The sequence below is a fragment of the Ipomoea nil genome, unplaced genomic scaffold (assembly GCF_001879475.1).
Source record: "Ipomoea nil cultivar Tokyo-kokei standard unplaced genomic scaffold, Asagao_1.1 scaffold0688, whole genome shotgun sequence".
Lineage (NCBI taxonomy): Eukaryota > Viridiplantae > Streptophyta > Magnoliopsida > Solanales > Convolvulaceae > Ipomoea > Ipomoea nil.
Window position 1 is genome coordinate 4,451,322 of NW_017617116.1, and position 12,810 is coordinate 4,464,131.

At 36.5% G+C, this 12,810-nt stretch overlaps 3 protein-coding genes across 5 annotated transcripts; 1 reads left to right on the forward strand and 2 right to left on the reverse strand.

Annotated features, from left to right (window-relative positions):
• Positions 1-149: 149 nt before the first annotated feature.
• LOC109175694 (DNA repair RAD52-like protein 2, chloroplastic) lies at positions 150-3,838 on the reverse strand. Its single transcript, XM_019325021.1, has 4 exons — positions 3,271-3,838; positions 3,101-3,138; positions 1,466-1,557; positions 150-502 (listed from the first exon to the last, which is right to left on the reverse strand). The coding sequence occupies exons 1-4, from the start codon at positions 3,657-3,659 to the stop codon at positions 365-367; spliced, it is 657 nt and encodes a 218-aa protein (XP_019180566.1). The 5' UTR covers positions 3,660-3,838; the 3' UTR covers positions 150-364.
• Positions 3,839-6,576: 2,738 nt separating this feature from the next.
• On the forward strand, positions 6,577-8,507 carry LOC109175689 (probable glycosyltransferase At3g07620). Of its 3 annotated transcripts, none has more exons than XM_019325014.1 (3): positions 6,577-6,643; positions 6,699-7,589; positions 7,830-8,507. In XM_019325014.1, the coding sequence occupies exons 2-3, from the start codon at positions 6,721-6,723 to the stop codon at positions 8,314-8,316; spliced, it is 1,356 nt and encodes a 451-aa protein (XP_019180559.1). In that variant the 5' UTR covers positions 6,577-6,643; positions 6,699-6,720; the 3' UTR covers positions 8,317-8,507. The 3 variants fall into 3 exon arrangements, with proteins under 3 accessions (XP_019180559.1, XP_019180560.1, XP_019180558.1); XM_019325015.1 differs by lacking the exon at positions 6,577-6,643 and having other exon boundaries at positions 6,654-6,909; positions 6,940-7,589; XM_019325013.1 differs by lacking the exon at positions 6,577-6,643 and having other exon boundaries at positions 6,654-7,589.
• Positions 8,508-8,695: 188 nt separating this feature from the next.
• On the reverse strand, positions 8,696-11,549 carry LOC109175695 (UPF0664 stress-induced protein C29B12.11c). The gene is made up of 5 exons (XM_019325022.1): positions 11,253-11,549; positions 11,037-11,154; positions 9,422-9,493; positions 9,127-9,338; positions 8,696-9,029 (listed from the first exon to the last, which is right to left on the reverse strand). Exons 1-5 carry the CDS (start codon positions 11,360-11,362, stop codon positions 8,906-8,908), a joined length of 636 nt encoding a protein of 211 aa, XP_019180567.1. The 5' UTR covers positions 11,363-11,549; the 3' UTR covers positions 8,696-8,905.
• Positions 11,550-12,810: the final 1,261 nt, after the last annotated feature.

Below are 12,810 nucleotides of genomic sequence, written 5' to 3' on the forward strand. Positions count from 1 at the left end.
TGCAACACCCACCCTCTGGAGACTGGAGGTATTGTAGTATACTTTTTAATTCATGTGATCTAATACGAGTTCCGTGTCCCATGGGATTATAAAATTTCCCTAGTATATCAATGGTAAAATGAATAGAAACTAGCAAAGCGAAAAAACAATAAGGGGAAAATGATGGGAAGTGAGAATTAGCAAAACTGGTAGAATTCCAGCACATAAACCAGTAGCAAGAACACATGAAAAGTCATAGTGGAATATGTAGTATAATGTGGTGATACAGACGGCTTTAAAGGTTATTTATACCAGACTAAAATATCTTATGAACGCAGATAAAACTGCTTCATCCATCTTATCAAAATTGTCATTTCTGTAGCAGCTACTCGTCATGATAAAGATATAAGCCAAGTCCAAACCGAGCACATGCTCGGCAAAAAGCAATCTCCTCAGCTTCAGCGACCGGATCCTTGATGTGCTCATCGCCTGATGATACTGTCCCGGTTGATTCACGGTATGCCTTCATAATTTAATTGCCATGATTAGTTACATATTGAGTATCATAATTTGGATCTTTAAAATGGTCAGAAGAATTAAACTAAAATGATGCATAATATCAGTATGGCTATACAAACAGTCAAACACAGAGTAGATATTGAGAAGAAAGGAAAATTGAATTGTGATTACCAAGTACAAATTAGAGTTTTCAAGTGGAATGCAAAGTATATCCTTTCCCTCGGGTTTTGTGGCTCAAAAGTATGCAAATAAACCCTTCAATGGTTTTCAAAGTGTCACAATGATTACAACCTTTTTGCTAAATTATCTAGACTTTGCACAGATGATAAATACAAATTTATTGCTATTCACTACTGAGGATATACGACCTAAGTATGATGAAAACCGCATGAAGGTTAACAGGTTGCTTCATAGGTAAAGGGTGGGGAGGACAAGCATGCAAAGTTAGAAAACCAATAGAGAGTACAGTGTAATTGATGGAAAATCCTTATATCCAGAAATGGAATAGAATAGAAGAAAACAGTTTAAAGGGCAATGGTAAGTTACAGAGTTCTCAGAAGAGGTTAAGACAAACAATTATACTAGGGGGGAAGTCAACCATTGGCCCCTCAGTTACAGCAAATTAGAAAAGCTAGGCTCTCACTAACCACAGAGACTAATTTGGCTATGAAGCTATTTCATTGTAACTAAGGGCTCAAATCGAAAGTGCACTCCCCACTTACACTAAAGCAACTAGACACGAGTTATTACAATAGTCAAATAACAGAATAATAGGGGAATTTTTTGTTGTATGACACATATCATGTGTTTTTAAGCTAGGTCCATTTCATAATTAGATTTTTCAATGAAGAAAGTTGCAAAAATTGAATCCGAAAATATAAAAGTAAAGTGGCCTATATTTTGACTGAAAAAGACTGCAATGGCTTCCCAGGCTCAAGCAGCATATATCATGGAAGAAATGGCATACCTCTCCATCCGATCCTAGTATAGTGACACGGTAAACAACAGTCACAGTTCCATTCTCAGAGAAAATAACATTCCTTATTTCTCCGCACCAACCTGCAAAACGATGTACACAAAAAGCCAGTGGCTATAAAAAAACTACAAAAGATTATAAAAGAAATATCCACACACCAGCTTTATATACATGATCAATTGGCCCATGTTTTCATTTTGCTTTCTATCAAACTTGCAGACAATCAAAAGTTACAGAACAAAGAAATCAATTTTCCAAAGAAATGATGTTGACGCCTGAAAGAAGCAAAATATAATAGAAGAAAGAGATGCAGTGACCAATACAGAACTACTAAGGTGACAAATCCCAATAAACAGTAGCATAAAAGAAAACATTTGGGATAGAGTTAGGGCCTGAGTGGGGATGAACCAATAAACTACACTTATATGCACAATTTCATGACTTTGTAAAAATCATTTTAAAGGAGCAGACATCAATGTATTGGTTAAAAATACTTTCTTATGATAAAGTTCAGAACTAACCTGTGCCAAGATAACTATTTTTCCAATCAATGAATGAAACAAAATTACAAAATTCCAAGTAGATCTACAATAGTATTTTTACTTTCTCAATAACATTTTGTTCTGTGTGTTTAAGTTACTGGCTATGACACTGCATGTTTTTTCTGTCAACTTCACTGGAGTTCACTGTGAAGTTAACATTAAAGAGAAAACGGACACCAGAGAGTGTATAGAAAGAGTTCTCAATTATTCAAGTCATGGTGCTAACAATTAAAGAATGGAAATATTTTAGTTTGTTTTTTCATTTCTTTAATCTTCAACTAATGCAGCAAAACTGTCATGGACAAAATAAGATACAGTAAGCCATAGTCACATGAATTTAGAACTGCACCTCAGAAGTGGGCCAGGTCAAAACATGAAACAAGTCTGGTGTTACCCATGAGTGATTATATTGTGGATCAAGGGTGTAGTTTGACACCATGCTAAAGAAGCTTTGAGCTTCCAACACAAGCCATTTGCCAATTCATTAAGTAAACCAAGAGCTGATTGTGATTCATATTTAGACAATGTGGGATTTATGCTTTTAACACTGGTATTTATTATTATTGTTGCTGTTTTTATAATTTTGCTACATGTCTTTAGTATGCTAATGAGTTTTTAGTTTTATTCTTGATAAGTTGATAATGATTTTAATAGTTTCCATAAATTCAAAAAGAATATATCTTCATATTTTAGTTGAAGAGTTATCTATTGAGGGACAAAACAATGTTACTTTAGATACCTCTTTAAATAAAACAAAGAGATGACTATGGGTGTACCCCTCCCTTTTCTCAAAAATAAATAAATAAATAAATAAAACAAAGAGATAAGCATATCATTTTTATTTTTCAAGGAGTTCTTAAAAATAATATCATGCTCCAGGAATTTTGGCATATTCAATACCTAAAATAACATTTTAATACTTCTGATTTCAGAATATCATATTAGCAAACTATTAAATTGCAGGTAAAGTTTAGACGTTAAATAACAGAGATAATCCGAGTAATAAATGAACGAAATTCCACTCTAGATCTGCTAATAGAGAAAGAGAATATTAGGGCAGATAAGCAGGATGCAAAGTGAGCACCTGGAGCGTAGAAGCTCAACATGCGATTGGCGTGATACCTGCATAAGAACAAGAAAAACAACAAACGAAATGTCATAGTTAGAGACTTCGATTAAAAAAATAATAATAATAGAATCAGATCACACGCGGACGGCAGCAGCAAAGTCAAACAGGATTAAATTAATCCATACCAGGGGATGAATATGGCATGAGGATCATCACTGTCGTGATCCTTGATGATGTTATCGGGGATCCTCTTGTTGAGGTCACGGAGGATCTCGGCCAGGGGGCGAGTAATGCAGGAAGACGACTTGTCCAGCGGCACCATGTAATTCGAATTAGGAACCGACGATGAGGACGCAGCAGCCTTCTTACTGGCGGCGCTCTCACCGGCGCCGCCGTTACTGCTGCGGTCCACCGCCGCCACACGCAACTTCAACGCTCTGCTAGGAGCAGGGCCAGGGCAGCTCCTCGTAGCAATCCTACTGAAATGAACTCCTTCCTGCCTCGCCCGCAGACGCAACGGCGGCCCTCCCGCCTCCGCCACCGGAAGCTTCCAGCTCGAGCAGCGTGAGATCATTCTGTCACTGAATTTTCTGATCGATTTCAGACGGATTTCTCTGCTCTGAAACCAGACCGAGAATCGGAGTGCGGTAAACGTGGATTCAGAGCTCTGACTTTACAAGCTGACGGTTAGGTGGGCTTTCTGTTTGTTTCGGAAATTTTCCATTTCCTATTGGTGTTAGGGGCCGTTTGGCTCTAGAGTCTTGAATATTATGGCTCGGTCGTGTTAAACGTAGTTGGTGAATGCCACCTAATCATACATTTTTAGATTAATTAATTTTTGTTCAAATTTTTTCTTTTGTACGGACTACGGAGTGATAATAATATAAAAAAAATAAAATTATTTGGTATTTAATTGCATTAAAACCATCATTCGGATATTACAAACCTATATACTATAATATTAAAAATGTTTTTTCATTGACTAATTATGAATTAATCAAATAAGTATTGTCATACAAAAGTTCACATAATAATAAAATATTTAAATAAAAATGTCCATACAGCTCAACTGATCAACTAATTCAAAATAAGTTCATAAGTTTTGTTTGCTAGTAACTGCATGATGTAGGATTTGAATCCTACCAATGACCAAAAAGAGATAATTATGAATAAAAGAGATAATTATGAATCTAATTTTGTTTTGGACACTAGTGTACAAGCATTTGAGTGAGACACATCTCGCGATTTACCTTTATCACTAGTTTCTAGAACATGAATAGTAAAAGATCTTTAACTTGAATTTTGAACTTATTAAAGTACTCATGATACTTAACATATTTCAAATTAAGGAAATAATATACTCCATATTTGATTAAAATTTTAATTGAAGTAAGGAGTATATTTTTAACACATTACACTAATATATTTATATCTCATAAAATAAAATAAAATTAATTTAACTGAATCCCAATCCAACTTTATTTGAGACAACTACCAAATGTTTGGTGGTTCTCTCAAAGGTGCATTTCCGTTTACAATAGTATTAATTTTGGGAATGGTGAACTGAGGGAAGGATTGGTTGGGAGATAAGGAGATTTACCCATTGTATCCCATCAACACAATAATGTTTGGTTTTGATTGTTTTTGCCTTGATATTAGATGAAATTGAGTCAATTGTATCACTGTTAACCCGAATTAGATATTCTTTAGCTTATTATGAAATGATGATTGGTTTATCCCAAAATGATAAGTGAGTAGAGCATTCAGAAGGTTATGAGTTTGATTATTGCTAACTCATTTTTGGTCAAATTTGTCACAAAGATCTTTTTAGTGCAGTTTACTTTTCTTGCGTGATTTGTGAGATATTATACAATACTATAATTTATCCAATGATTATCTTTCAATAGTGACAGTTGATTTTTTTCATCATCCAAAAAAATGAAATGATTTGTTTATGAGGGTTCAAAAACTAATTGAATTTAGATATCCGGCCTTAGTTTCTTAAAAAGTTAATGGATTATCTAGAGTGCCATGAGTAACCACAATATATAATTTTAAAATTTTTTTCAAACCTTATAGGTTTTAGTTTTGAAATTTAGCATAATCATAAATTCATAATTGGCAAATTGAATTGTCAAAATAGAAACGTGAGGACCATAATAGAAAAGGACAAATAGTACAGTGATACATACTAAATATGAAAAATCGTAATAATCTCTTTAATCCATTATAAGAGAAATTCCTTTAGTAATACCTAAACTAAATTTTAATTAACTTTTTTAATTCAGTATACTAAATGAAATAATTATAACTATGACATTGTAACACACGATATTGCAAAATTTTGTCTTAAATAATAATCTATGGACCAAGTTGAATTGCAGTTGCTATTTTTGTTTCTCTACTTGATTCAAATTCTTATTTTGATTTATTCTTAAAAATCGAAAGATAAATGTTATGACTTATGAAGCTGATAATCAAATATAACAGTAAAAATGTCTAAAAGCATCAATGGTTGAGAGTTATAATAATAAAAAAAAATAAGTTCAATTTATACAGTAGCGGCTCAAGGTGTATGTTGACAGAGAAGGAACCAGAAATTAGGTTGAGGGGGTGTATGTATGTATGTGTGTATTTAAATATTAAAAAAGTTCTGTAAAATTATGTTGATGTCCAAAGATTCAAATTCTTGACCTTTATTATTGTCAAACATATGCTCAACCAATTAATCTAACTTATCTCTTGTGACATTTAATAATTTTTTTATATTAATACTAAAACTTATACTATATGTACATATATACATACAAAAATTATATATGGAGTGAGAGTGAGAGTGGATGTGGGGTGAATGGGACAACTGTCCCTGCCCCTTTGGTTCCGTCCTTGTATGTTGACACTAAATGACACATGTCCACCACTATTATATGTAAGGCATGCATAAGAGGAATGAGTTTCAAGTTGGTGGTGTTCACACTAAATGACACATGTCCGCCATTAAAGGCATGCATAAGAGGAATGAGTTTCCAAGTTGGGTTGGATATACTCTAAGATGTACACTATATAAATTTAAAATTTAACTTCTTTAATTTACAGAAAAGCTAGCACCCATCCACAATTTTATAACTCTCTTTTAATTACTAAGTTAAATGGAGTTGTCTAACCAATTGCTTCACAAGAAGTCCTACTCCTTTAAATTAAAGAATCATGTACCTCGATCTTTTGAAATTGAAATTACGATCACCCCTAAATCAACTATAACTTATTGTTAATCTGTTATAGGAAGTAAAAAAGATCTATCTACATTTTTTTTAAATCAACTATAACTTATTGTTAATCTGTTATAGGAAGTAAAAAAGATCTATCTACATTTTTTTTAAAAAAGTTCAATGATTTAGTAACAGAGCTTTTTAAAGGTAAATGAGTTATTTAGAATTGTTACTTTATTTATCCCTATTCAAAATTTGTGAAAGTGCATGTGTATAGACTTTTTTCGAAAGACAATTTAATGACACACAACTACCGTGGCCACCTGATTCTGACGGATTCATAACACAGTGTTCAACGACCTCGATCGAATATACATACGGGGCGTATCTATTCGTTGGCTGTTGCAGTGGCGCCTTGTGAAGAAGATGGCGCGTCAATGCCTTTGTAGGCTCCGGTGGCGCGTGGTTTTGTTACCATTGTCGCTGTTTTTGGCAGTGGCTACTATTGTGGTGGTCGGAGTTTTCGGGGTGGGTCCGTCGGTGAACCACCTCTGGCCGAAAACCATCTCCGTCGTCGAATTTTCAGAAACCGGCCGCAAATTCCAGGCGCCGGAGGTTACTGCACACCTCGAGCGCTCGCAGGAGCGCCACCGTGCTGATCATTTTTCTAGCCGGGAAGCTCCGCCGGCGAAACACCTGCAGATTCAATCAGAAGATGCATCGGGGGATTCGGGTCCGTATCACAATTGGGAGCTTTTCGCCGCTGATTACGAAGAAATGATCAAAACCCTAAAGATTTTCGTGTACCCAGACGTGTATTTGAGCAAATCTTCGCCTTTAGCCAGCGTGTTTCTTCCCCACCCGGACCCTTCAAAGCAGGGGAATTACTTCAGCGAGCACATGTTCAAGGCGGCGCTTCTCCGGAGCTCGGTCCAGACGCGGCGGCCTGAAGACGCGCATTTCTTCTTCATGCCCTTTTCCATCAACGCAATGCGCAACCGCCCCGACCTGCACTCCGCCGCCGCCATTTCCGATTTCGTCGCCGGATACGCCGCCAGAATCAGCTCGGAGTTCGAGTTCTGGAATGCTTCCGGCGGCGCCGATCACTTCTACGCCTACTGCCACTCCATTGGCCGAACCGCCGCCTCTAAGCATCGTCTCTTGAATCACAACGCCATCCAAGTCACTTGCTCCTCCAGCTACTTTCAGCGGATGTACATCTCCCACAAGGATGTCGGGTTGTCGCAGGTTTGGCCTCGCCACCAAGAACAAATCTTGAATCCTCCTAATGCTAGGTATAAATGTCCTGTCTTTTTGTATCGAGTACAATCATTCATACTTTTGGCCATAGTACAATCGAGTTAACTTATAATCTTATAATTATTAAGTCAACAGTTTTATTTTAGTTGCATATATACTCTACCCAACATTTGAACATATGCCAACAAGAGTCACAGATTCTTTAAACTATAGTTGGACTACACGTTTATGTTTTGTATTATAAGCACTTCACGATGTTCTTCGTGTTTTTGTAGATACAGGCTAGCATTCTATGCTGGGCGAGCGCAAAACTCACGCACAAGGCAATGGCTGATCGATCTGTGGAAGAACGACTCTGCATTCGACATATTCCCCGGGAGTTCTTCGTTTCCATATGCAGAAGGGTTCCGTAGAAGCAAATATTGCCTGCACGTTAAGGGGTACGAGGTGAACACCGCGAGGGTGAGTGATGCTATACACTATGGGTGCATCCCGGTTCTGATCTCGAATCACTACGATCTCCCTTTCGCCAACGTATTGGACTGGACAAAGTTCTCGGTGATTCTCAACGAAGGAGACATCCCCATGTTGAAGAAGATACTGCTATCGATTCCCGAGCAAACATACCTCAACTTGTACAAGAATGTTGGTATAGTCCGAAAGCATTTTGCATGGCATATGACACCCAAGAATTATGATTCTTTCTATATGACAGTGTACCAGTTGTGGCTCAGAAGGGGGCTCACCCGAGTAGCCTGGTGATGATGATCAACATGTCTAGTTACACCGAGTACTGCCAGGCCGGACACAAACATTAGGTATACTTGTTAGGATCGTTGACACTATAGAAATTTCCTTTTCCTCAATAAATGGTTGAAAAATAGAATGAACTAGGTTCAACAATAGAGTTTCAAGCACCACCATTGTTAAATAAAAGGCAAAATTTCTTTGCCTCTAGGGCTTCCACACTCCCGTCCAACAGAATAGTGGAGAAGTAAATCACAGTAACTCAGTAGCTCGTTAGGTGTAAAGACTAGTTTTTAGTGCTGACAAAGAACCCACCACATTGGGTAACTCTTACACTGCAACAACCAGGACCTAATAATGTGTCATTGCCGACAATCTACCACCTAATAACAAATAAAGGTAAAGAATAAAAGGGTATATTTACCAATTCAAGGATGTGTTCTATGTTCATTTACATGTTGATGTTGTTCAAGACTGCATAACACACATGCTGAAACATCATATAAACATCTTACAATTTGAGATAAAGAGTGCTCAACAGAATTGCAAGTTGATTTATTGACTAGAATCACAAGAGTATCTGCACTAGCATATAGTAAAATGTTCACAGGAGTGGAGTTGAGGCGGAGGGCTCAGCAGGCTGTGCCTGGTAGGTGCGTCGACGCAGTTGAGACTCGGGAGTGGGCTGCTGCAAGAAGATCCTTGTGGGATCGTTTGGATCCACATAGCTGTCAAGTTCAAGAAACAAAAAGCAAAATAGTCAGCTTATATCGTGGCCTGAAGTCATAAAGAACATTGCATATTATTTCAAGGTGAAACACGTACGCATGTCTCATCATATCATCTACGGGAGTTTGAGCGGCTTGCAGAGGATCCATTTGTGGCTCGGCCCTTGAAGCAGTCTGTTGACGGTATTGTCTCACCGAACTTATTAAGTTGAAAAATAAGGGCACAAAAGTCCCACACCCGCCTTCCTTGAAAAGGATCTTAATCGAGTGCGTGGAATACAAAGCCCTGTTTTCATTGTCTGGCACAACCTGAGATTTGCCAGAATGGATGTGAGGTCACCAAATACAAAGGAAACTGTCCACAGACTGCAAACCGTCTTTCATATACTTACAGGGTCCACAGATCCAGCGATATTGTTGCAGTGGAATATTGGTTGGTTAAATTTTTCACCATGAACATATAGCTGCAAAAGGAAGTCATTTTTAGAGTTAACAATACAGAAAACAAAACCAGTGGCAGAACAATGGTGCAAAAGTCTTTTGCTTGGAATCCATGATGAGAAAACATTGCATCCTACCAAAAGACACAAATTACGGGGAAACGGGCAGCACCACAAGACATAGGGTCAACCTTGAAGCAAGATGCACGATAAAGCATATAGAAGAAAAAGAACTTTAAGAGTCAAGCATAAAGTAGAAGCCAAATTTCATTGCTATTCTAAATTTGAGCGATTATTTCATGACTCCAGAGATTTCTCTTCTTAAAGTTTCTGGTCTTGAACTCTTGATCAGTTGACCCTATCTTTTTTGAAAAAAAAAAAACAAATAAACAAACTTAAAGGCCCTTCTGTCCTGTCTATCTATACAAGAATGTTACGTTCGTACAGAGCTATTCTAATTTAAAGGAAGTAAAACCTATATAGGAAACTAGTTTATCTGCTTATGAATTAGATCCTGGCTCACACAATAAGACCATTTTCTTCTGCACCCAACTGGCTACTAATATTTAACAATAAAAGAATTTGACAAACTGATATAAGTCTAAACTAGTGTGGCAAATAAGCCAAGCTACAGAAGTATTGGCAGTATGTGACAAGTGACAAATGACAAATCAATCAACAGGACTGGTCAAGAAATAGAAAAAGAATGTACAAGGAAGCATTTGTGTACGGGTGAGAGACTGATCCTCCTTTTCTACCCATCTATGCCCTCCTATCATCATCTTGAAGACCTAATGACAATGGCATTGCACACTCACCATCATTGGATTGGAATATAGGACAATTTGAGTAAAATCCATTCTGACACTAGCATATACATCTTAATGTCTTATGTCGAGTATGTTTAAACAGGCAAGGCACCTCAAGAGATTCAGGCCATTTGCAAGAAATTAATGAATTGAAGAGCTACAGGATCAGTGAGTTGGAAAAACTATGGGAATTTCCAAAAAATAATGGATTTTGCTCTAATCTTTCCAATGAGCTAATTCTTAATAAATCTCTCTATTCTCTGCAACATCAGTCCTTAACAATATACAGCAAAATGGAGTCAACAACAAAACTGACTAGGAGGCTGCTTAGGCGACTCTCAATTTACCTCCTCCGGAGACCCTTGGGCAGGGGGTTATGGGGGCTTAGGATTAGTCTGGCGTAAATTGAGAAACCTAATGTATCAATATATATATATATATATATATATATATATATATATATATATATATATATATATATATATATATATATATATATATATATATATATATATATATATACATAGCAAATGGACCCATCATATTCTAGGGAGCAACACTTAAAAGCATAACATGAGATGGAAACCACAAAATCCATTGGTGCTTCCAATTCCAATAGACACATCACACACAAATTGAATGATGTATTCTGTTTCAACTAAACTATCAAGGTTAAGCTGACAGTGAAACTACACATTTATATTACTCCATATACTATACGCTGGACAATACATAATTCACAAGGGAGATTTACGTACCAAGGGCATGTCAAAAGCACGGAAGATACCAATAGGCTTGTCTGCAACAAAGACCATCCGGATATTCGACAAGTAGATGGTTCCCTTTGCCTTCATACGTCCGCCATGGCCGCTTGCGCTGGACGATTAAGCAAAACCCAATCATCAAAAGCACGAAAACAATTAATTACAAATAAAGCGACGATTTTTGAGAGATTGAGGGAGCAGGAAGCTGACCCAGGGATCTTATCGACCTCGAATTCGACGCCATCTCTGGCCAAGACGAACAATTCGTTGACGAAGGGAACGGGCATCCCATTGGGGAAAAGCTGGGGATTCATTGCCATAGTGAATCGAATAAAATGCAATGTAATCTAACCTAATTGATTGAAATTTGAAAACGAAGAAGGATCGAAGAAAACAATCGCCTTTGGTAGTTTTGAATTGAATTTATAATTTAATTGATGATTCTTGCGGTCTATGCCTATCGATCTCGGAGAAGCGCGTGGATTCCCCAGCGATTTCCACCACCTTCCCGAATTTTGAATGCGTGACGACCCACGCTGGTCCCGAGTCCTCTTCACGCTTTTTTCCTTTTATACCCCTATTGTATTCTCTAACATTTCCGTACTCGTCTTTGTTCAGCATTTCTTCTGGGGTTAAAATCGCCTTTGACTATGTACTCCTTTTGCACTGCTGAAACTTATCTACAAATAACTTAGTGCAAATACCCAAAATGATCCCTTGACTATAGCTAAATTCATAAATTAGTCCTCAACTTTTAATTTCAACAAATTAAGTCTTTAAATGTGTAATCTTAACACAATATGGTCATCTGTCTATTTGACCGTTTGTTGACTGTGATTTTTTAGGATATATATGTAATTTCATGGTCCATCGTCGGTTTTTTAAGGTTCTGGTTGCATTTCCAGACCGCACTGTTACATTTGAATCCACTGCCAGGGAAAGTAATCTACCAAATCCAGTCGCCTTTCTTCATCCTCCTTTGAATTCAATGTAGTTGAGTTCGTACCAGAGCGAAGAAGACGACGTGTTTCCGAACCAGTGCAACGTCATCCTGGAAGCCTCCACGTGCTCCGACGAGAGCTGAAGGTTCTTCTGGAGATTGTCGATCACGGTCAACAAACGGTCAAATAGATGGAGGACCAAATCGTGTTAAAATTACAAAGTTAAGAACTTAATTGGTTGAAATTAAAAGTCGAGGACCAATTTGTGAATTTAGCTATAGTCGAGGGACCATTTTGTGTATTTACTCAATAACTTTACTAGAAAATTCGTCTAAATATTTGAAAATATAATGCTATAATTCAAGTAAAATTTATCTTGTAATTTTAGTTGGTAGAATATCACAAAGAAATAAATTAATTTATATTATTTATATTTATTTATAATTGTTCATGTTCATACCGAAAAGATCAATAAGTAATTCTCATAAAAAATTGAATTTGTAAGTGCCAAAAAATAAAAATAAAACTTGTTTTAAAAGTATCAAGGTAAGTTTGCAATTATGAGTTATTTAGTTGGATGTAGTTGCAATTAAATTACAACACAATTCTTTAGCCACCCGAATTACAATATTTTGTTGGAGAAAATTGCAATTTTCTCTATTTGTGAAATTGGAATTCTTGAAAACCCCATAGGAATTTTAATTCGAAGCAGTGGGGGAAAAATAAAATGACCTTTTCACCCTTTTTTATTATTATTATTATTATTATTATTATTATTATTATTATTATTATTATTACATAATGACATTTTAATTTTTATATCACTT